At 43.1% G+C, this 24,940-nt stretch overlaps 1 protein-coding gene across 4 annotated transcripts in view; it reads right to left on the minus strand.

The window, feature by feature from the left end:
* PRDM10 (PR/SET domain 10) overlaps positions 1-24,940 on the minus strand; it is a 95,142-nt gene that overhangs the window by 56,304 nt on the left and 13,898 nt on the right. Inside the window, exons 2-4 of one of the 4 annotated variants that reach the window (XM_055306520.1) lie at positions 5,777-5,963; positions 3,119-3,283; positions 995-1,054 (exon numbers count right to left, since the gene is read on the minus strand). In XM_055306520.1, the coding sequence (XP_055162495.1) occupies positions 995-1,054; positions 3,119-3,283; positions 5,777-5,845 (294 nt within the window). In that variant the 5' untranslated portion in view covers positions 5,846-5,963. The remainder of the gene's footprint in view (positions 1-994; positions 1,055-3,118; positions 3,284-5,776; positions 5,964-24,940) is intronic. The other 3 variants (XM_055306522.1, XM_055306521.1, XM_055306523.1) reach the window with 3 other exon arrangements.

Genomic DNA, 24,940 nt, shown 5'->3' on the forward strand with positions numbered 1-24,940 from the left:
TTATTGATTTAAAAAAAAAGGATTTTATTTATTTATTTGAGAGAAAGAAAGCAAAGTGAAAGAGTATGAGCACAGGCAGGGGGGCAGAGGTAGTGGGAGAAGCAGTTTCCCCACCCAGCAGGGAGCCCGATGATGTGGAGCTCCATCCCACAACCCTGAGACCATGACCTGAGCTGAAGAGAGACTCTTAACTGACTGAGCCACCTGGCGCCCTGCTTCTACACCTTCATCATTTTCCTAAACTGTAGGAAAATAAGGAAGAAACACCTCAAGTCAAATAGGATATATTAGAAACATAGATAAAAGAAACATTTTAAAAGAAAACCAAGAAGTGGGAGCACCTGGGTGGCTCAGTCGGTTAAGCCTCCAACTCTTGATTTTGGCTCAGGTCAGGATCTCAGGGTCATGGGATCAAGACTTGCACCAGACTCTGAGCTCAGCGCAAACCCCACTGGAGATTTTCTCTCTCTTCCTCTTCCTCTGCCCCTCCCCCTGTTCGCACCCTCTCTAAATGAATAAAATCTTTTAAATAATTTGTAAAAAATAAAAGAAAACCAAGAAACATCTCAGTTTTTCAGAAGCTAGAATAAGGAAGACCACTATCAAATTTATATGTAATTTAAGCATGTTTTTTTCTCAATATTTAAAAATAGACAAAGTACCCAAATCTTCCCAAATTTCCAAAAAGAGACACTTACAAACTCAGAATTATTCGTTAGCATTTGAACCAATATCCCATTAATACACTTGTTTTTTTTTTTAATTTCCCTGACAAACCATTTTTTGTATTACCAGACTATTTCAATATGTACTGATTATAATGTGTTGCTGTGATGTTTTGCTTTGTTTTCATTAAAGGAAATAGAGACCATTCTTAATACATAAGAAGCAGACAGCCAGAGAATGCAGAGTCCAGAGGGCTGGGGTGGTGAGGGGGTTGGGGTGTATTCCAGGGAAAGGAAAACAATAAAAAAGCAAAAAAGCAACTCATTACCTGCTGAGCTGTAGCATCCTGTTGGACATAAGCTACCTGCCCTGGGTCTGTAAACAGAGTCTAGACAAAAAAACAAAAACAAAAACAAAAAAAAAAAAACAACAACAAAAACAACCTATCAATACATCTTTAGACGGCTTGCCTATACATGAAAAATTATCCTACTGCTAAGCACCAATTCTTGACAGACTTAATTCCCACATAGCTAGTAATAATCCTTCATTAATAAAGAAGATAAAGATAGTATTCTTACTTTTAATCAAAGCCTTTCATTTAGATGGTTCCAAAGAGATTGTATAAGTTAACCATCTCAACTGGCTAACATACTTGACAATTTTACTCTTAAGCAAAATCTCTCTTGAGGTTGAAATGTTACAGCTAATTAAAATGTATGTCACAAAAGCGTACGAGACATGGCATGAACAGGGTGCATACGTTCACACATAACACTGTATCACAGTAGACTCGCAATTAGGTGAAAATGGATGGAGACATCAGACAGACAGAAGACTACTACATGCACAAGGATATCTTTCAAATATGAATGCATGCTTATTATCAAAAAAGAAGTAGAAGGGAAATAAACTGAATTTAATGTTCCATAGATTCATTCCTGGATAGTCAGTAAAATCATAATTGTTAAAAGTTCTCATTATAAACACATAATAATTTGGGCCATGATACAGCAAAACTAACTAGAGAAGGAAAATCTTCAAAACTATTTTAGCCAGGGCACCACAGAATATCACTAAGCCAGAAAGATATTCTTTCTTCTAATTTGCCCAGGCCTTTAGCAAAGCTAGGGGAATAAGAACTATGTTTAAGTTTTGATTCCAGAGGTACACGTAAGATAATTTCAGCCAGTTGTATGATTTCTTTGACTTGCTATTTAAAAATTATCACAAGTGGGACACCTGGGTGGCTCAGGGGTTGAGCATCTGCCTTTGGCTCAGGGCATGATCCTGGGGTCCTGGGATCAAGTAGCATATCGGGCTCCCTGCAGGGAGCCTGCTTCTCCCTCTACCTGTGTTTCTGCCTCTCTCTCTGTGTCTCTCATGAATAAATAAATAAAATCTTTAAAATAATAATAATAAATAAAAAATTTTCACAAGTGTCAGAAGAGCATGTAACTCTTGCTCTTGGGGCTGTGAGTCTGAGCCCCACACACTGGGTATAGAGATGACTCAAATAAAATAAATAAACCTTAAAAATTATCATAAGTCAGACATTTAGTAACAGTCATAAACTAAAGCTGCCTATAGGACATTCTTTACATAAACCATCTGACCTTATTTTATTTTTTTTACCTTATTTTAATATAGTTAGGGAATTGAAATAAAGCAGAGACATACTAAGAGTAGCATCGGACAACTTGATGACTTCATCTTTATAGAGATTTGAAAGTTATTAGTAAGGTAGGCCCCACTTCTTGGGAGTGATTTGAGTCTCTTGATTAAATAAATATTGCATGAGGGCAAATTTTTATTACCAAGATTCTACTATAAAAGTATGGAATTTATTTTTTTTAATATTTTTAAAAGTGCTCTGTACATTCTAAAGGGCTAACATACAAACTAATATTTATATATATATGTGTCATGCATTTGGCAACTAACACTCCAAGTCAGGGAGAGAAAAATAAAATAAAGTCGTTCTAATTGCACTGTTCTTACCTTTGCTTCTATTAGAGTCCTACAAATCAGTAAATGATCAATTAGTAGCAGTTCATAAGTGAGTAGTAGGACTTTCTGCTTATACATTTAGCTGAAATAATTTGTATGTTTTCACTGACCCACCTGTGATGAATCTATACAGAACTACATGCCATTTTTGAGATGGTTCTTGATACATAAGAAAAGTAACAAGTTGATAATCTAGTCAAGGATCACTGGGACAAGAAGTCCTAGGAGGCTAGTGCTCTGACACCTTTTTGAGTTTAATTTAAATAAATAAAGCATGTCTGCCTCTGCCAGGTTGGTGATAAGCTCCTGAAGAGCACACATCTTTTCTGCATCATAGCTCGCATCACCAGCACCTAGTGCAGTAGCTGGCAGAGAGTAAACGTAAGTCCTTGGGGATTTGACCAATTAACAAACAAACTGTAAGCAACAATCCTTCACGTGCCTGTGCGGCTTCCACAGGATGGATGTACACCAGTGTGTGCTCAGGACCATCCACTGACGTGTAGGAGGCACCATCTGCTGTGTACACCACCTGCTGAGGCGGACGAACCTGGTCATCGGTGTAGACAATCTGAGCCACAGTTCCAGCGTCGGGAACAAAGTGTACCTGGGGCAAAAAGCAGCAAGTGTGTAGCAACTGTCCTTGTAGCACAAAACCAATCTCACAAAGACATGGGGTTGACTAAGCACAGTGCATGATTGAGTTTCTAAAATATCCCCCAATGAAAGGAGAATGAGAACTGACATGTTTTCATCTATGCTGTTAGTGACTTGGGAGACAGGATCCAAGGACCTTTTCACTGATTTACTACTTAGTAAGTATTAGGCAACCGATACCAATTCCGTTTTGCCTCAAATGTCTAAGGCAGGCATCTCTTTGGGGGAGTCATGAGGAGCACTTAGCTAATCCTGGAAACGTGACTGAAGATTCCTGGTTGACAGTATTACCAAAATACGAAACACAAATTATCCTGTAATGTAAAACAAATGTCAACTCAAAAGCCGATTGCTCTCAACATGTCATAAATATTCCGCTTTATAACTCATGGTGCCTTCCAGCAGACACATTAAAACAAGGTCACTTTCTTTCCTACGTGTTTTTTTCACACTCAGAGGCTGGACTGGAGGCCTGTCAGTGACCTTATGCTGAGCCAATGAATGTTGCAAAACTCTTCCTTGCCAGCAAGCTAAAGATGCAGAAAATCCTAACCAAGTACTTTTAAGGGGTTTCAGAAAACTATTTCAGTTGTCACCAGGGTAAATAATTTTCTACTTACCAAGAACTAAACCCGAAACTGAATTCTATAAAATGCTTTCTGAGTAGTCAGCTTTGAAGGTTTGAATTCTTGAGGCCAGAGCTTGGCATGCAGCCTGACGCCTGATATTGAATGTATGGAAGCAGATGGGCAAAGCACACATTTGGGAGAGAAATAATTTATGTGCTGATACTGAACTTAGGTTGGAATCTTTACTCTTATACCATCTTGGCTTCAGACCTAATTTTTTTTTTATTTCAGTGTTCTCCAGCAGAGAGTAGTAGATTCCAAAGATGACATGAGTGAATTTAATCCCCAGGAAGAAACCTGGGAACCAAATGCAATCAAACCATCACAGAAGTAAAACAAACTTCCACTTCTATACAAGTGATTAGTCCAACTGCTACACAAATTTGATTTGTCCATGAAGATACAGTTTGTTTATTGCAAGAATAAGACTTAAAACAATTGGCACAGCTTTCAGTGTGATGAAAATTTTGGGACTTTAGATTTGTTCATTAACATCAAAATCTGGTCTCTATCACTCAGTATTTTGCTAAATCAGAGCTCCTGGCTAGGAAAAGAAATAACTGGGAAGAAGGAGAGCAATGAGCTCTACTGTTTACTCTCCGGTTACTTACAAAATGGTGACTCTGTTTTTGAATGGACTACGTTTTCACTTATAAACAAAATACAGGGCAGCCCAGGTGGCTCAGCGGTTTAGCGCTGCCTTCAGCCCAGGGCCTGATTCTGGAGACCCAGGATCGAGTCCCATGTCAGGCTCCCTGCATGGAGCCTGCTTCTCCCTCCACCTGTGTCTCTGCCTCTCTGTCTCTCTGTTTCTCATGAGTAAATAAATAAAAAATCTTTAAAAAATAAAAAAATAAACAAAATACACCAAAATACATAGCTATGTGAGAGTCGTCTTCAAAATGCTTTCTATGAGAATCAGAATAGCATTTCTCAGTTATTCTGCTGGAAGCATCACTAGAACATTATTTTTTAAGTATTCAGATTCAGACTTTAAATCATACTAGAAAATTTATTTAATTCATTGTAATATCTGCTGTATTTCTTAAATTAAGTAAAATGTGTATACTTAAGTCTTTGAGTGTTAACTTCCTGACTTCGATAGTGATACTAACATTATGGAAGTTAATGAAAACCTAAATTAAAATTGCATGTTTATTACAACACTGAAAAGTTAAGTTTTATACTTTGGCCATACATGGCTCCATAGGACTGCTGATTATTCCCAAAATTCAATTCCACACCAAAAAAGCAGACATTTGCCTTTGTTAAGAAGAGTCAAAAGAACATGCAGCTGGTTATGATCACAGCCCAAAAGGCAGTGATCATCCATTACAGCAGCATTTGGAGAAGTGACAGCCTCCAGAGCGACTGACTCCGTGGGACAACTTTCAATTAGACCTTTACATTCTGAATTTGAGAGGAAAAGAAAAGGCCACTCTATAGACATACTCTGTGCTTCATGACGCACAAAGAATCAGAACCCTACACTAGGTAACATGAAAGAGACACACGGGAGTTGGAGGTTTTCAGCATCAAGAACATAAAATAAAACGGGGCAGGGAAACAAATCAAGACACTAAGGTGCGGAAATGGCAGAGGAGCCCATGGGTGGCGGCTGAGACCTCCTGAAGTGCAGTGGCCTGGACTGATGGAGCACTGCAAGGGCTCAGACACTCCCGGCTCCTTCTGCGAGAGTCCTGCGAGTCCGCTCCCTCGTTACTCCAGAGAAGCAGCGATTTCTTTAATTGTCAGCAAACTGTACCCAACTGGAAAACTCCTACCCACACCGTGCTGGGAAGGCCACTCTTCACCTGTGCCGCGCTCTCTTCATGGTCTGCAGACGGAGGCCATACATGTGAGCTTTCGTCCTTGGGGTCCATCCTCCCCCTGCTGCACAGCTCCACGTCCAGGGCACCTAGAGCAGCACGGTGTGGAGGACGGTCATCTGTCTCCCACGCGCGCGTCCATGAAGCACAGAAAGACCCCTCTGCACCGGGCCTGAAACGAGAGAGAAAGGGAACCAAGTCTTTAGGTGGATGAATACATTTTAATAAATTTCCACCACAAGGAGAAAAAAAAAAAGAAGAAGAAAAGCTTTGTAAAAGATTAACACAGCTGGACAAAAAAAGGTGAAATGGAGAAATTGTTTGTAACGATAACACAATGTAATGCACGCTCGCTTACGTTCTAGACACTCAACAGGTGGGTGTCACCCTCACTGAAAATACTGAAGGTCTGGGGCACCTGGCCGGCTCAGTCTGTAGAGCACATGACTCTTGATCTCAGGGTCGTGAGTTCGAGCCCTATGTTGGGGATAGAGTTTACTTAAAAGGTAAAGAAATGAATGAATAAATACTGAAGGTCAACAAGATGGAATAAAATAGGAAAAAAGATGCTGCAGGTAGATCTCTGAGTTTTGCTGATGAGGAGAACGATGGTCCTGGAGGGTGAATGCAGGTGAGTGATGGGTTGGCACCCACGCCTGACTGGCACAGCCCCAGCCCAGCTATCCCCTGCACATACTCAGACACGGACTTCCCATACCACCTACTCAAAATGAACAGCAGAATAAAACAAGGGGGAAATGACAGGCAGAGGAGATTGAGTTTTCTGGGTCACAATCTGGTGAATACAAATGTAGACTCTGTTTCCCATTTGGCCAATGCAGGATTGATAATGAGCAAATCACAAGCCTTACTTAAACATCCACATGCATGAAATCTATACCTTGAAATGTTATTCTTTTCCAAAATGGGTGTTTTAAGGAAATCAATCTTCCCTTTTGATGATAAAATACTGACATGTTAAGAGTCGTGTGAGAGGGGCACATGGGTACTCAATCAGTTAAGTCTCCCTTCGGCTCAGGTCATGATCCCAGGGTCCCCAGATTGAGCCCCCACATTGGGCTCCCTGCTCCACGGGGGGCCTGTTTCTCCCTCACCCTCTGCCTGCTGCTCCCCCTCCTTGTGCTTTCTCTGTGTATGTGTGTCAAATGAATGAATAAAATCTTAAAAAAAAAAATTGCTTCAGTTTAAACCAAAAAAACTCAAACAAACAAAAAAGGAGCCGTGTGATATTTGCTGCTTAATAGGGCAGCTGCACCTGACATACCTCCTCTCACCATCCCGTTAAAGCGGCGTGCATAAACAGGAAAGGTGAGACAGCTCACAACACCATTACAGCAGAGGTGAGGAAGACCACTGGCCCAGATCCAGTAAGAATTCTCCCCATTATTAATGGAAACAAGCGAAAAAGCATGTCTTAGACTGCACATGCTCCAATTTCTGAACCAGAATAAGACTTAAAGAAGAAAGAAAGAAAACACTGGAGGGGCTCCTAGGTGGTGCAGTCGGTTAAGTGACCAACTCTTGGTTTCAGCTCAGGTCGATCTCAGGATTGTGGCATCAAGCCCCACACTGGGCTCAGTGCTCAGTGTGGAGTCTGCTTGGAATTCTCTCTCCCCTCTCCTCTTTCCCTCTGTCCCTTCCCCTCTCTAAAATAAATAAATAAAATCTTTTAAAAAAACAAAAAAGGAAAAGAAAAGACTGGAATATCCCATGTCCAGGCCTTACTCTGGAATACAGGAACTGCCACATCGCAACTGCCTGGGAGCCTCTTCTGAGCCACTGAGGAGCCTGTTCCTGCTTTTCTTCAGAATTGTCATTCCTTACCCCCACCCAAAACCAACCCCCCTCCCCAACCCACACACACATATTCACCCTGCATACACCCTACCTTTCTCCTCTCCATCAGAGGGTGCTGGAAACAATGCCCACATCTACCAATGGGTGATGCATAGACAAAGAGGTATGCAGGAACTTTCTGGATAAATGGAAGTATAGACCTTGTATCTAGACCTTGTATCCAGAATGAGGTTGTGGTTACACAGGGAATACATGTATCAAAAGTCATCAACCCATTAAATTAAAATATGTGTAAATTAGGGGTGCTCTGTCTGTTGAGCAGCCCACTTTCAATTTCAGCTCAGGTCGCGATCTCAGGGTCCTTGGGATCTCAGCTTAGGTCATGATCTCAGGGTCCTAGGATGGAGCCCAGGTCAGGAAGATGTGCTCAATGGGGAGTCTGCTTGAGATTCTCTCGCCCTCACTCTTTGTCCCTCCCCCAACTTCTGCGTGCACACACATGCACTCTCTCTAAAATAAATAAATATTTTAAAAATTAACTAATTAATTATATGTAAATTATACCCTAACGAAGTTGATTTTTTTTAAAAAGCATACCTTCCTTACTATTAAGCATTTTTAAAAAGATATTCAGGGTGAGCTGTATAATATGTGAATTATACATCAACAGAGCTGTTATTTTGGGGGAGGAATAAATATATTAAGAAATCTAGGAATAAATGTCACCAAAAATATAAAGCTCTACATAAAGAAAACCACAAAATTATACAAGAGGATGTAAAAGGGACAGCCTGGATGGTTGAGTGTCTGCCTTTGGCTCAGGGTGTGATCCTGGGGTCCTGGGATCGAGTCCTGCAACAGGACCCTGTGGGGGAGCCTGCTTCTCCCTCTGCTTATGTCTCTGCCTCTCTCTCTCTCTCTCTCTCTCTGTTTCTCATGAATAAATTAAAAAAAAGAGGATGTAAAATGCCCAACATTACAAAATCACAGAATTTTCCATATAGGAAGCAGTTTTTTAATTTTTGAAATAGTTTGACAGAGTAGCTGCAAAATGGTAGAAAGAATATTTGTATTTCTTCAAATTTACCAAATGTTAACATTCTACCTTTGTCTTTCTCTCTCCCTCTTTTTTTTTTAAATTTTTTTTAATTTATTTATGATAGTCACAGAGAGAGAGAGAGAGAGGCAGAGACACAGGCAGAGGGAGAAGCAGGCTCCATGCACCGGGAGCCCGATGTGGGATTCGATCCCGGGTCTCCAGGATCGCACCCTGGGCCAAAGGCAGGCGCCAAACCGCTGCACCACCCAGGGATCCCCTCTCTCTCCCTCTTTTGCTATTTGAGAGTAAGTTGCAGACACATGCTATTTTCTTACTAAATTCTTAAAACCTATTTCCTTAAAACAGGACTTTTTCTCATGGTACTACTACCAAAACCAGGAAGTTAGAATGAAACAGTGTCATTACCTAATTTGTGGACCATTTTTCATATTTTGGCACTTGTCTAATTAATGTACTTCATAGAGAAAGAAACAACTGTTTTTTCTGGCCCTAGATCTAATCTGGCATTTTACACAGTGCATCCAGTTGTCGTGTCCTCCCAATCTGGAACAGTCTCCTAGTCTTTCTTAGTCATCCATGACCTTGAGATTTTTTAAATACACTGGCCATTTATCTTTCAGACTATTCCTCAATTTGAATTTGTCTGATGTTCCTTCATGGTTAGATTCGGGATATGTATTTTTAGCAGGAATACCACAAAAGGGATGTTGTATCCTTCCTACACAGGAATTTGAGATTGTTTTTTCAACTTGATTCAATGATTGCATAAAATACTCAAGTGCATGCTATGCCAGGTGCTGGGGATGGGGCAAGGCTCATCCCCCACACTCGGGAAACATGTACAGCCCTGAGTCCCCTTCTGTATTTGTTTTCATTTCTAGGAAGGCACTTATTTCAATTTCAAAATCGGAAGGCAGAAAAAGGTATGCAGTGGACAATCTCCCTAACTGGAATCCCTTAACCACCCTTCAGAAGCAACCTATATATATTATTTCCTGTCTATTCTTCCATAGGATATATATATGAATATATAACCAAAAATACAGGGACATGTGGCTGGCTCAGTTGGTAGAGCATGCAACTCTTGATCCTTGGGTCGTGAGTCCATGCTGGGCGTAGAACTTGCGCACATGCTTGCACACATATATACAAACATAAATACAGCTTCTCCCACCACAGAGGGCAGCATACTATTGATTCTACACAAAGTAACATCTCTTCTAAGTCATTTTGTTTATCCTACAAAACACCATACCTTCTACATTACTCCATATTTATATAATCATTTCCTCATACTTTATCACAACTGCATCATTTCATTGTATAAATATATCCTGATTTATTTAATCAACCTCCTGTTGACAAACACTGAGGCTTCTTCTAATCTTTCACTATTACAAGCAACACTGTGATGAATAACTTGGGTGTTGCTTTACATTTGTTAGCATCTTGAATTCTTTTGAAGTCTCTGAGGGAAGATGTTGAATCTTTAGCGGCTGTCTGGCTGGCAAGCCATTACTATTCTCAAATTCCAGCAGTGGCACCCACCTCCCTGCGCCTGGTGCATGAGGGCCCAGGGGACACACGGGGAAAAGTGCTCTGAGCTGCAGAGAGGCAGCAGTCAGTACGAGAGCACAGTGCTTAGAGCTTGGGCTCTGGACCTGGATTTGGGTAGCAATTATGAAATATAACTGACCTCATACAAAACACAGATGTTCTCTAAGTTCCTGTTCCTTCTCTATAAATGGGGATCATAAGGCTATTGAGAGAATGACATGAAATAATGCATGTGAGGTGCTTAGTACATTGCCTGCTATATAACAAACACATATTAGCTTTTTAAAAATTGTATTCAATCACACTGCATTTTTCTGTCAAATTATCTGGCTCTCCATCTCAACTGTAAGTTCCTACAGGCCAAGGAATGTGTGTTCCTGAGAGTAACTCTAGATCTGGCATATGATAATTTGTATGCAGTGTTTAAAAAGCTATCACAGCATGCCATGGGAAAAGAGGACCCCTAATCCCAACTGGGTGCTCAGGGATGACCTCAGAGGAGGGCATTTGAAGGAAGGACAGGAGCAAGTAAGCAGAAACAGGAAGGAACAGGATGTTTACCCCAGACTGAAATACCCTGTTCCTAATCTTTCCCAAATAAGGAAGTAGACATCACATAACATAAAATACCAATAAACTATATAAGATAAGGACAAAGAGAAGAAGAACGGAAATAAGTACTCAGTAGATGTGGAGCAAAAACAACAGAACAGTTCATCTACACATAGGAAAGGTTGCATGTAACATTGAGCAATAAGGATGTGAGATACTACCCATAGTCCCAGTTCTCAATAATTTTAGAATATCATTAGCAAATAAAGAAACTCAAGATGGTGAAGATTCTTTAATTCAGAAAGTGTCTGGAATCCTAAGCAGTGCCACAGAATATTCTCTCTGTAGTTCTTGTTCTTTAAGATATAGTGATAAAACCTGTTGAGTTTCTCAACCTATGAAACTACTTCAAACACCCGTGTGACATGCTGTAATTATTTATTATTTAATCAATTGCTCAGAAAAACTCAATTCTAAGGGGTGCCTGGCTGATTCAGTCAGTAGAGCATGTGACTCTTGATCTCGGGGTTGTGGGTTCAAGCCCCACAATGGATGTAGAAATTACTTAAAATCTTAAAAAAAAGGGGATCCCTGGGTGGCACAGTGGTTTAGCGCCTGTCTTTGGCCCAGGGCACAATCCTGGAGACCAGGGATCAAGTCCCACATCGGGCTCCCTGCATGGAGCCTGCTTCTCCCTCTGCCTGTGTCTCTGCTTCTCTCTCTCTATCATGAATAAATAAATAAAATCTTTAAAAAAAAAATCTTAAAAAAAAAACAGGTGCATGTGTGGCACAGTAGGTTAAGCCTCTGACTCTTTTTATCACCTCTGGGCATGATCTCAGGGTCATGAGAGGGAGCCCCACATCAAGCTGAGTTCAGCAGGGAATCTGCTCTCTCCTTCTCCCTCAATCCCTACCCCCACTTGTGCTCTCTTTCTCTAAAATAAATAAATCTTAAAAAAAAAAAAACTAAGTTCTAAACATGACTCCACTACTAAATAAGTCATTTTTTTAAAGATTTTTATTTTTATTTCTAGTGAGAGAGCAAACACGAGCAGGAGGGGCAGAGGAAAAGGGAGAGAATCCCAAGCAGACTCCGTGCTGAGCTTAATATCACACCACCTGAGCCAAAACCAAGAGTCAGACTCTGAGATCACAACCTGAGCCAAAACCAAGAGATGGAAGCTTGACTGTCTGAGCCACCCAGGTGCCCACCGCTTTACACTCTTATTTAAAAATGGGAACACAGATGATGGAGGATATAAAGTGATTTATTTAGGGGTGCCTGGGTGGTGCAGTTGGTTAAGTGCCCAACTCTTGATTTCAGCTCAGGTCGTGATCTCAGGATTGTGAGATTGAGCCCTGCATGTAGCTCTGCTAAGTGCAGGGTCTGCTTGGATTCTCTCCCTCCCCTGCTGTCCTCTCTATGCTCTCTCTCTCTCGCTCTCTCTCTCTCTCGCTCTCTCTCAAAATCTTTTTAAAAGGGGGAAGGGGGGTATAAAGTGGTTTCTAAAGCCTAATCCTGCCTTAAGCTTAGCCCTCTAAGCTGCAGAGTGTAGAAGAAAATCTGCAGAATCTCAGTTGAACATCCTAGCTTCCAGACTGGCTCATCAGCTCACTAGTATATAACTTTGGCCACATCACTTGAAGCTTCTCATCTATTTTTCTTTTCTTGAATAATGCCATAGACTTGAAAGTATGAGCTTTAGAGTCAAACAAATCTGGGCTCTACTCTCCCAATCCACCACGCGCCTGGTAGATATGACGTCAGTAAGCCACACACAGATCCCCAGTCTCCTTGTCTGAAAATCCAAATGATCTGCCCAGCAAGGATGTTGTAGGAATTAACAAACTGTATTTTGTCAAGTCTATGATGCTTTTTCTTTTTTCCCGCATCTTAACATTTCTGAACTAGGGATCTATTTTACAACTGTGGTGTCCTGCGGTCACTGTCTCCACCGTGTCGGTCAGGATGTGGATGCCGCTGGCCGCTTGTTGTGACCTTGCTCACAGTCATTTATGGGCTCTGTTCTCGCTTCACTGAGTCGTGTGTGTTGTCCACACTGGACGCCCTGAGCCTAACTGCCACTTTAAATATCTTCAGAGATTATACTATGATTTGGCATTAAAACTGCAAGGGAAGCAAATATCCATCACTGGGAAAATAACTTTAACAGCCAAAGGCCTGTAGGACCTGGATATGGAAGACAGTGAGAGGGATGAAGCTGTACTACGCACCATCATTTCTGAGATACGAGGAAAGACAAGCCTGCCACAGGTCAAATGAAAGAACACCAGGATCAAAACTCCCAGGATGGCACTGAGGGGACACTTGACGGGATGAGCACTAGGTGTTATTCTGTATGTTGGTAAATTGAACACCAATAAAAATAAATTTGTTAAAAAAAAAAAAAAAAAAAAAAAAAAAAAAAAAAAACCTCCCAGGATGGTTCTAGCTGCCTGGAGGAGATTCCCGGAGATAGCGGTATGACCTCTTTTAAAAAGTACTGCATCACCAACACTATTTTTTTTTTTTAAGATTTATTTATTTGAGAAAGGGGGACCACAAGCAGGAGTTGCTGGAGAGGGAGAAGCAGGCTCCTTACTGAGCAGGGAGCCTCACATGGGCCTGGATCCCAGGACCCCAGGATCATGACCTGGGTTGAAGACAGACACTTAACTGACTGAGCGCCCCAGGTGCCCCAGGAAACACCACACCACCACCACTCTTGGTGGCACAGAGATACGTCAATGACTCGGAGTCCAAAGTGATTCTGAAGAGTCAGATAAAATCGGGGGAATACCTTAATCAATTTCTTTCACTTACATTTTCCTTTTTATGTGTGCATAAGAGTGACGCAATAAAAATCTATGTCTAAATAAATCTAAAAGAGCTCTTTCAATAAGTATATAATAAAAATTCTAAGTGGCAAAAGCATTTGTATCAGAGTTTAACTGGCAAGGCCTTCTCTTTTGTAACAATACATAAAGCAATTATGTATCTTACCACTAATGTCTCAGATTCAATAAAACATGGTAACAATTGGGATCACAGGGTGTAATGATGAACATTGAGAAATGGTAACAATTTTTCCCCTCACTTTGTGAACATCAGATACATAAAAAGGTGAGTGAAAACCCTGCTCCTGTGGAGCTCACTGTCTGGGTGGGGAGATGGACAGCCCACCTCCCAGCTCGCTCCAGGTGAGACCTGCATGAGAAGGGTGACAGTGCTGGAGAGTAAGGGGGAGGAAGAAGTTAAGATGAACCCCTGCTTTTCTAGCCAGTTCGCTATAAGGTTGGGTCTAAATATGTCAATGGAGTGTCCTAGTGCCCCCGGCCTCCCCAGATGCCTGCCTCCCTCCTAGTTCCTAGAGTGCCCATCCCGACGCCATGGCACCCCACCTCCCCCGGAGCCTTACCCCTCATCATCCACCGGCCTGGTTCCCACCAGCATTGGGCCTATAGTGCTAGATGAAGTCACTACTCTGAAGCCATCCAGCATTTAAAGTGGAGAAGCTCTCACTTCATCACCTGTACACAGAGGTGGAAGACAAGGCGCAGATCTGCCTTCACAGGTAGATGTGTAGCCGAGATAACAGGTTGAGCTATAAATAAAATTTCACTTAAAATGCTATTATATGGGGCACCTGGGTGGCTCATGGTTGAGTGTCTAACTCTGGTTCAGATCATGGTCCCAGGTCCTGGGATCAAGTGCTGCACTGGGCTCCCTGCAGGGAGCCTGCTTCTCCCTCTGCCTGTGTCTCTGCCTCTCTCTGTGTGTCTCTCATGGTTAAATAAATAATCTTTAAAAAATAAAATGACATAAAATAAAATAAAATGTTATTATGCAGGGCACCTGGGTGGCTCAGTAGCTGAAGCGTCTGTCTTCAGCTCAGGTTATGACCCCAGGGTCCTGACCTTGAGCCCCCAATCCAGCTCCCTGCTCAGTGGGGAGCCTGCTTCTCCCTTTCCCTCCACCCCTCCCCACTGCTTGTGCTCAGGCACTCTCTCTCTCTCTCTCTCAAATAAATAAAATTTTTAAAAATAAAATGCTGTTACGCATAGCGATTAAATTCCACAGGACTACTGGTACATTATTAAGACCTGGAAACATGAAGAATTCAACAGAGGTTTCTGTACTGGCCTGGCACCTTCTCTGCCTATTTATGCGGAAAGAGGTGTCCCACATTCCATATCGTGCACTTACAAATTAACTTTCCCAGCTCATTACAAACCAACTAATTATCATAAACTGCTGGCTCCTTCCCTAAAAGCCAACACTAGACACACCTAGAAAAGAAGCTAGAGGGAGGTCGACAGATTTGCAAAATGAACATAAAATGTGTGAGAAAGAGAGTGAAGAAAGTGGAGTCCCAGGCTGGGGAGGGAGCTGTGGGTGGGCTGGGGAGCGAGAACAGAAGGGGGCCAGGCACCCCAGAAGGGGAGGCCGAGGCAGAATGTTTCCAGAATGTTTCCCTTGCCCCAGCATTTCCCTGAGCTCGGGCGCCTGCATCGCGGCGATGCTGGGACAGGGCAGCCAGCCCAGGGCTGTGGCGGCGGGAATCCTCCAGGTAGCAGATGAAGGCAGATGGGACCAGGATGGGAGTTCCTCTGGGGCCAGTGGGGTGCCGCTGAACCCAGAGGCCCGCGGGCCTAATACACAAGCAACTTTTTATTTGCCCTGTCACCTGATGGCTTGATCCACTGTCATTCTTTTTTTTTTTTTATAAATTAATTTTTATTGGTGTTCAATTTACCAACATACAGAATAACACCCAGTGCTCATCCCGTCAAGTGTCCCCCTCCATGCCCGTCACCACTGTCATTCTTTGAAAGAGTAGGAACAGCTATATGGTGACTTCTGCTGACCCAAGTAAAAAAAAGAGCATCCTTCAAAAATATTCATGTAGAACAGGAGCACTTAGAGGTGTGCTGCTGCCTGAGCTTCAAATTAGTTTCAAATTAGTTTTTTGGGGTTTTTTTGTTTGTTTCTTTGTTTGTTTAAGATTCTATTCGCTCATTCACAAGAGACACAGAGAGAGAGGCAGACACAGGCAGAGGGAGAAGCAGGCTCCTCACAATGGAGCCTGATGTGGGACTCTATCCTAGGATCCCAGGGTCACAACCTGAGCCAAAGGCAGACGCTCAACCACTGAGCTACCCAGGCATCCCTCAAATTAGTGACCATAAATACTACAGCTCCTGGAATAGGAATTGGGATTTGTCCTACTTATAGTGCAGCAGGCTTTGGAGTCAGACAGCCTGGCTTAAAATCTTGGATCTGCCACTTAGGGCTCTTAACAATTGGTTTACTCTCTCTGAACTCCACATTCTTCATCCAGAAGGACAAAGAATGAAGTATATTAGGTATTTAATAATAGATAACAATTGTAACTAATGTATAGGATATATAGACATCTTTGTCAAGAAATAGGAAACCCTTCTGAAGTCATATTTAAGACTAGATTCCACTTGAGAAATGAAAAAAAGTGATTTTACTCTATGTATAGTGAAAAAACATGTTCATTAAGGGATTAAGTTATAAAAAGGGAGCAAGAAGATTATAGGGAATCCAATTCTATAACATGGAATAAAAGAATTTCAGAATAAGAAGAGAAATTCCTGGCCCAGGCTTCTCAAACATGTTTGGAAGATAGCCCTGGAAATCAATGTTCTTTGCTGGGTACTGTTAAATATTAATATATTTCACTGAAATGTATGTATTAATATGTTTCACAATTAATATCACAGAATAATGATAGCTAATATTTATAAAGTATTTACTAAGCGGTAGGCATGTTCTAAGTACTTTACCATGCACTGAATCATTTAATCCTCATAATAACCTATGAAGTAGGTATGTTATTACCTCCACTGTGTAGGGGAGGAGAAAGAGAGAGGTTAAAAGACTTGTCCAGGGAACGGAGCTAGCAAGAGCTGGTAAGTAAATAGCAGAGCTGCAACACGAGCCTGAGCAATCTGGCTGCTGAGCTCACGTGCTTGGCCACTATCCTACATTGCTTTTCATCCTATAATCTAAGAACACCTCACCTGGGTTATGATTCCAGCACAAATAAGTCCATTATATGTGACCTATATAAAAATCACATCCAACCCCACTATGCATTTTTTTCCCAAAATTATCAAATTAAGCAGGACTAGATATTTCCTTTTTTTTTTTTTATTTTGGCCACTTGTTCATTTGCCATCACTCAGCACATTGGCTAAGACAATTGACAGCAATAGCAACAAAGGGTTAGTGACATCTCAGGTGGTAAAAACTCAAAATTAAGAAAATTCTATCCTTTATTTTTATTTATATGAGAGAACGCCTTGGTGTGGCTGTAGAACACAATCTGGGGGGAGGAAGGATAGCTTGAGAACCACTCACCCAGAGCAACTTCTATTGTATAGATGACAAAGTCACAAGTCTGAGAGAGAAGATGAATCGCTTCAAGTCACTCAAGTCACGGAGCAAATAGAGACAGCACAAAAACCAGAGCCTGCGACTTCGAGTGCTCTCACCCCTACACCGCACCACCGGGTTGACAGTGGGAAGGATTTAGATGATGCTTTAAGCAGAGATTTCTTTCGTTGCCTAAAGCTGTTTGTCTCAGCTTTCCTTTTCTTTTTTTTTCTTTAAGTTTATTGTCCTAGATTTCCCAGCGAAACCATCCCAGTCAAGATAAGCGCAAGACAGAAAGCAATTTAGGCATGGATTACACTCCAAATGCTGATAATTTACATTGGTGTATAATCCTTTACATATTTCCTTTAAAGTTGTTACACACTAGGGATGCCTGGGTGGCTCAGGTTGTGGTCCTAGGGTCCTGGGATCGAGTCCCACGTCGGGCTCCCTGCATGGAGCCTTCTTTGTCCTCTGCCTGTGTCTCTGCCTCTCTCTCTCTCTCTCTCTCTGTGTGTGTGTGTGTGTGTCTCTCATGAATAAATAAATAAAATCTTTAAAAAAAAAAACCTTAAAAAATACAATGAAATAGTTATGTTACCCACTCTATTTTGATTCTTGGGATAATAAAAAAAAGCTTATTTACTAGTAATTTAATTGAAATAAAATAAACTTGGCTGAAATAAAAACTTACGGAACCATCTGTTAGGATGTCAGAGGTCAGTGATTAAACAAAGCTAGAAAACAAAACCGAATATATTAAGGAAAATCGGTTGCCTCTTTATAAAATAACTTCATCAAACTGCTTTTCAGTTTTACATCTATCATCTATATCTACAATTCAATTCTATATATCTTTTCAGTCCTTAAACTATAAGATTAAATGATTTTTTTTAAATCATGAAACTTGAAAAGAAACATAGATTTAAGGAGTATTAGATAAAAGGTAAATAAAGACTCCTGTGAAGATACAAGATGATAAAAAACGACTTTGGCTGTCTCCATTGTGACCTTAAACTTTCTAATTGGGTTCTTTCCAGCAAGTCTCCTGGGCCAGGCGAAGACCCCTGTGGGCAGAGCACCCTGTGATGGCAACCGGAACACCCCACAAGCCATGAGATCTGCCCTGGGCCAGCAAGACCCCATGGGACTGACCCCAGGCAATGATTAGACCTGACCTTCACTTGCCCACCTGCATGTACCCACCCACCTTTGCCCCACATTTTCCTTATTTAATTAAACCTGAACTATTTTCAGCACTTTGAAGACAGTCTTTGAGATGCTAGCCCACGGTCTTCCCTGAAATAAATTCTTTTTAGTTCCCCACCACTTGATTCTCTGCCTTTGGGTTTTGTCAGCAGCCAGCCATGGAACCCCTCTGTCTGGGGCCCGCAGAGCCAGGTGCTCTTGGACCCTGTGCACCAGCTACCCCTGGGACTTCTGGATATAAGCACTGGTTTCTAAACATTTTTAGAGTGGGGGCACCTGGGGGACTTAGTTGGTTAAGCGTCTGCCTTCTGCTCAGGTCATGATCCCAGGGTCTTGGGAACGAGCCCACACTGGGCTCCCTGCTCTGCAGATCCTTCTCCCTCCCCACTCCCCCTGCTGCTCCCCCTGCTTGTGCCCCTCTCTCCTTCTCCTTTCCCTTCCCCTTCCCCTCCTCTTCCTCCTTTCTCTCTCTCTCTCTCTCTCTCTCTCTCTCTCTCTCTCTCTCTCTCAAATAAAATCTCTAGGGCAGCCTGGGTGGCTCAGCGGTTTAGCACCTGCCTTTGGCCCAGGGCGTGATCCTGGAGACCCAGGATCAAGCCCCATGTCAGGCTCCCTGCATGGAGCCTGCTTCTTGAATAAATAAATAAAACGTGTCTCTCATGAATAAATAAATAAAATCTTTAAAATATATAAAATAAAATCTTTAAAAAATAGTTTCTTAAAAAATAAATTAAAGGGATCCCTGGGTGGCACAGTGGTTTGGCGCCTGCCTTTGGCCCAGGGCGCGATCCTGGAGACCCGGGATCGAATCCCACATCGGGCTCCTGGTGCATGGAGCCTGCTTCTCTCTCTGCCTGTGTCTCTGCCCCTCTCTCTCTCTCTGTGACTATCATAAATAAATAAATTTAAAAAAATAATAATAATAAAATAAAAAAATAAATTAAAAAAAAAAACATTTAGAACTTGGCAGGACAAGCATTTTTTTGTTTAACTCAACCTTGAATTACTATACTCCGCTGCCCTTGAGCTAGGGAACTGCATTCAGGCAGTGAAGGTTTGGCCCAAAAGCTGGAGCCAGACCTGCGGTTTCCAATCCTGGCCCCTGTGGCTTCACTAACGGGGGACCTTGTACAAATTACCTACCGAACCTCTCTGTGGCTCGGCGTCACCAGGTATAACATGGAATGGGATGACAGTGGGATGTGCTTCGTACAGTGTAAAGAGGATCAAGTGAGCTAATATTTGCAAAATGCTTAGAATACTAGACGATGGTGAGCAGCTCAAATGTTAATGAAAGAAATAATAATTAGGGCGAATTGTGAGCCATAAATCAAAAACGGTACAGTAAGAAGAAATTAACTAGAGGAAGGAGAGAAGGGAGTAAGAGAGGCCAGAAAGAAAGAAAAGAGAAAAGCCCTGAGGAAGCAGAAAACAAGAGTATTCCGGAGAGAACGTGAGCCGTGAGCCGGAGGAGAGGAGGCAGGAAGGCAAAGGCGTAAACAGAGCAGGGGGGATGTCAGAGCAAGAAATACCCAAACCAGCAAAGTAGGCAGGGAAGTGGGGTGGAGAAGGCAAGAAGAATGTCAGGGAGAAGGAAAGAACCTTCTCGTTCTGAGGGAATAGGTGAGAATCAGAAGTGAAAGCAGAACATGAGATTAAGGATTTTCTGAGATAAGAGAAACAGTTACAGTCGGGGTAGGGGGAGCATAGGCGGGGGTGGGGGGGGCTCCCCCTTCTCTGACTACTAAGTAAAGTGGCCTTCAGAGAACAATCGGGAGCCTGATCCAGGCCCAGAACACTGCTCTGCAGAATGCCACGGGTGCCGGGGACACAGGCGAGACACAGTGGGGTCTACGCAGAGGGAAACCTGACTCGGCTTTAAAAGGGAAGGAAATTCTGACCGAAGCCACGAGGTGGATGAACCTCAGAAACACGAGGCTCGGTGCCATCAGCACAAAGGGCCCGGACGAGGCCCCGGCTAGCAGGCGGCCCCACGCAGGCCGAGCACAGGCCTGGCCCAGCGCTGACCCGGGAAGGGCTGCGGGAACCTGCAGGCCGGCGCCGCTCGGGGCGGGTTCTACTTCAGCTGTGCTTTACCACACAAACAAACAGAAATAAAAATACGCCCTGGATGATGCCTGCAGTAGTCACGCGGTCTCTGCCATGCTGGACGTGGGACTTCACTGGTACCTTTTTCCCTCGAGACCGTGAAGAAAACCCAGGGTCACTCCGGGCCCTAGTCCTCCCATGGCCAGTGAAGCCTGCCCCGCCTGTCCCCTGCCCAGCCAGACTGCACCCGCGCTCCCGCGGTGGCCAGAGCAACCCTGCCAGCCCGGTCCAGGCGCTGACCTTTCTGGAACCCCTGACAGCCAGTCAGCTCTGCGCTCCTCAGAGCAGGGTAGCGACCACACACGGCACCTGCCCAAGTGTCTGGCGCACGGTAGGTGAATAATAAATAGCAGCAATTGCTTTTTTTTTTTTAAGATTTTTATATTTTATTTATTTGAGATTTGAGAGAGAGAGAGTGAGAACAAGAGAAGGGGGAAGAGGGAGAAGCAGACTCCCGGCTCGATCTCAGCGATGAGGGAGCAGAAGGCTAGCTGATGACAAAGCATAAGAGGACACCCCACAACCTGCCCCCCCCGCCCCCACTCCTGGGTGGGGTGTGTGACATTCCTCCAGGAAACTTCCAACTATCTCAGTGTTAGTCATGCTTGCTAGAAGGAAAAACAACCTTAGCTCGAGAACAGTCAGGCCTCCAGGGTCCTGAGGGTCTCCTTCAGCAGATGAAAGTCCTTTAGGACATCCTCCCCTCGTCCTTACCTCCTCCATCCCCATAGTATATAATCAGCCATTCCTCACAACCCCAGGGCAGCCTCTCTGCCCACAGGTCCTATCCTCATGCTTTAATAAAAAATGCTTTCTTGGCCATGGGCTCTGGACCTCACCACCATTCTATCTCACCAGGACTTCGGGATCATGATAACCAAAGGCAAGCCGAAGACGGCCACTTAACCAACTGAGCCACCCGGGCGCCCCAGCAGGGATTGCCCTTATTGCCAATGTCCTATCAAACCTCAGGCTCATTCTTTTCACTTCTTCCATATAAATACTTCCCCAACATGAGGAAACTCCAAAGACTTTCATTTTAGGGGGAGCAGGATGGCCAGGTGAGGGGATACAAAGGCAGTTGACTTTCCTGTCAAAGGCCCAGTCAGCACAAGCCACCCTCTGGATCTATTTCAACTGTTCCTCCCCCCCCCCCCCCCCCCCCGCCTCCTAGTTTCCTAGCTCACAAACTCCCAGACTCTGATTCTGGATTTATTTCTTGGATCTCTGACTCCTGACCTGATTCATCTTGGGTTTTACACCATTCTTTTTATTTTTTATTATTTTTTTTTTACACCATTCTTTTTAATGAAAGCCTTGGGAAACACCCATCCCACCAGCTGCATGAGCATCTACCGTTAACCACAGCCCTCTGGCACTGTGCCCTGGGACACAGCTGAGGGATGGAGCCGGTGCATGGGGCCAATCACAGGGACAGGATATGTGGACAGCTAACACGTACTGAGTGCCTTCCATATGCTAGTCACTGGTCTAAGCAATTCACACTTAGCAATCTGTTAATTAATTTAGTGTCACAACAACCCAGGGGAGTTGCTTAAAACCTGTATCTTCAGGACACCTGGATAGTTCAGTCATTTAAGCAACCAACTCTTGATTTGGGCTCAGGTCATGATCTCAGGGTTGTGAGATTGACCCCCCCCCATCAAGCTCAGCACTGAGCATGGAGTATGCTTGAGATTCTCTCTCTCCCTCTGCCTGCCCCTGCTGTCACACACGCGTGCATGCTCTTACTTTCTCTCTTTCAAAATAAATAAATAAAATCTTTAAAACAAGTATCTTCATAATTCCGAAAACAATAGCACAGAATCATAAAGGAGTGCTCTGAACAGCTGCTAACCACTACACGACTGAGATGCAATATTAAATTTGAAAGCTACAAAATTAGGCCAAGTGAAATGAAAATGAAGGGTTTCTACTGTGCCCACTCATTTGGAACGGCAAGTAGAAATTTTACATTTAACCGATCTCTGGACAAAACGGTGTTAGAACTCAAAAGAAAAGACAAAAAAGCTACTAGACTCTGTTCTTAAAGATGAACAGGAACTGGTGGCGTAAGTAGCAAGGGATGAATAACAGAATTCTAGAAATTTCAGCACAAACTCCCCAGTCTTGCCAAGAAGAGGAAGCCTAAATAATCGTCACGTAAGTTTCTCAATTTTAATATTTCACACTAGTAACACCGAGAAAAAACTAAAAATGAGACGTTTAAAATAACAATATTATCACCTTGCCTAGCACAGTGTTCCAAGTCTCCTGACAGACCTGTTGCTTTGCTCTTCACCCCAACCCTGCGGAGGCTAATGCAACACTGCGCTCCGTTTCCCAGAGCAGGAAATGCCAGAGAGGGAGCGGACATAACCTGCCCAGGCGTGGGTCTGCCCAGCCTGAACACCACCCCAGCCCATGCCAGCACTGCACCCTATCCCGTCGGGCCCCTCTGCCCCCAGCTAAGAGTACTGGAAACCCCCGAGTGAGGGCAGAGTCATAGGACCAAAATATTATTTTTAATTCCACAATGAAGTAATATAAATACAATTTTAATTAGGGAAAATAGGCCTGAGGAACCAAAGGTTGCTGAGAGAGTAAACCGTCAGGGAAATGAGACTTTCATAAGAGCTTCTGAGGGACCCCTGGGTGGCCTAATGGTTGAGCATCTGCCTTCAGCTCAGGGATGATCCTGGGATCCTGGGTTCGAGTCCCACATTGGGCTCCCTGCAGGGAGCCAGCTCCTCCCTCTACCTATGTCTCTCTCTCTCTGAATAAATAAATAAAAATAAAATAACAAAGGCTTTAGACAACTTTAAAAAATAATCACAATAAGCCTTTGACTAGGTTCCAAATTTAAAGTGTTTTTCATTAAGCTGTTATGGATTTGGAATATTTCCATCTAAACAGACAAGTCTGAGGGTAAAGATAAAAAATGAGAAAGTGATAATAGAGTCCTCTAGGTATTTCTACTGATGCCAATCATATTTAACATGTGTCATGAGTGCTAACAGTGAAGCAAACAACGAAATGTTCGAGATTGCAGAAAAACTCCAGATAAAAAAATTATTTGTTTTATTTGTTTATTTATTTTAAGTAGGCTCCACACCCAACATGGGGCTTGAGCTCATGACCCTGAGATCAAGAGTCACATGCTCTACCCACTGAACAAGCCAGGCACCCCTCCAGGTAAAATTTTATGCCATTGGAAGAAAACTTTTGAAAAAAAAAAACTTAAGAAACTGGATAAGTGAACAGACAATGGCAGAAAAATTTCAGAATCAGTAGCACTTTTACTATTACAGGACTGATGCATCACAGACTAAATTAAACACTATTGCAGAAAACAACCTAAAGAAACTTTTCTGATTCATTGCTGGCCATCATCAAAGACAATACTGTGCAACCAGAAGAAAACTGAAAAAAAGATTTAAGAAAGAAAAAAAAAAAGATTAGGAAACAGGATGACTTCAAAAAATAAAAAAGAAAACAGGGTGACAAAAATAAGCAAGGACCTAAGTGGCTCAAGCAGATCTGGAAAGGTACCCTTTTCCCACTCCATTTATATGTCCCTTTGCCCTTCTACTCCCCGCCGGGCACCGAGTCCTCCTCCTTCCTCAAAGAAAAGAAAAACCAAGGCCAAGAGTCTTGTTGGGGGTCTCAGACCAACAATTCTACATTAAAATCTTTGAGAGTTCAAAAGGAACCACCACTCAGCGTGAGTTCTGAAGAATGATAAACCTTGATGTCTGCCTTTTCCTTTTTACAAAGAACAGCTGGTTGGCTGGTAAAATCTGAAGGCGATTTCAAAGAGAATCTGTCAGGAGTTCTCTATTCTCCTCTCACAGGATTTTAGAGGGAAGCCTCAAAGCGGCAGAGTGTATCACGGGCCTACAGAAAAGGGCACAAACCGTTAGCACCCGACATGAGGGATATTCCAGAGTAAACTCTGGTGGGTCAAGGCATGGAACACCACCGGGGCCTGACAGCCCCAGTAACCACCACTATCTCCCTCCACCATCCCCCATCCCCTGGCAGGCAGAGGGAGGGCAGGGCACTCAGTCCCCTGGAGCTCACTCCCTCCGGAAAACTATCACATTGGGTCTGCTCCTCAGCCTGACCTTCCAGAAGCTGCCACAGAGACTCTGAGCTGTCTCCTGGGGAGCTTCTTCCTTGGTGGGCCTGAATCGAAGCTTTGGTCTCCCCAGTGATGTAAAGCTACCATAATCCCCACCCTTCCATTCGGTTGCTTTTTGCTGGTTAGCCTCTTGACAGCTTAGCAGCAAATACCTCAAGAGGAAAGCCACTGCTGGTCTCAGGCTCACCCCCTGGGTCTTCTTTGCCTCTGGGATGTTGGGCCTCCAGTACTGAGCACCTTTGTAGTCCTTCCACTCTGATCTTTATCTCTCCAGGCCCAAGAGATTGCCTAA

The sequence above is a fragment of the Nyctereutes procyonoides genome, unplaced genomic scaffold (genome assembly GCF_905146905.1).
Source record: "Nyctereutes procyonoides isolate TBG_1078 unplaced genomic scaffold, NYPRO_anot_genome, whole genome shotgun sequence".
Taxonomy (NCBI): domain Eukaryota; kingdom Metazoa; phylum Chordata; class Mammalia; order Carnivora; family Canidae; genus Nyctereutes; species Nyctereutes procyonoides.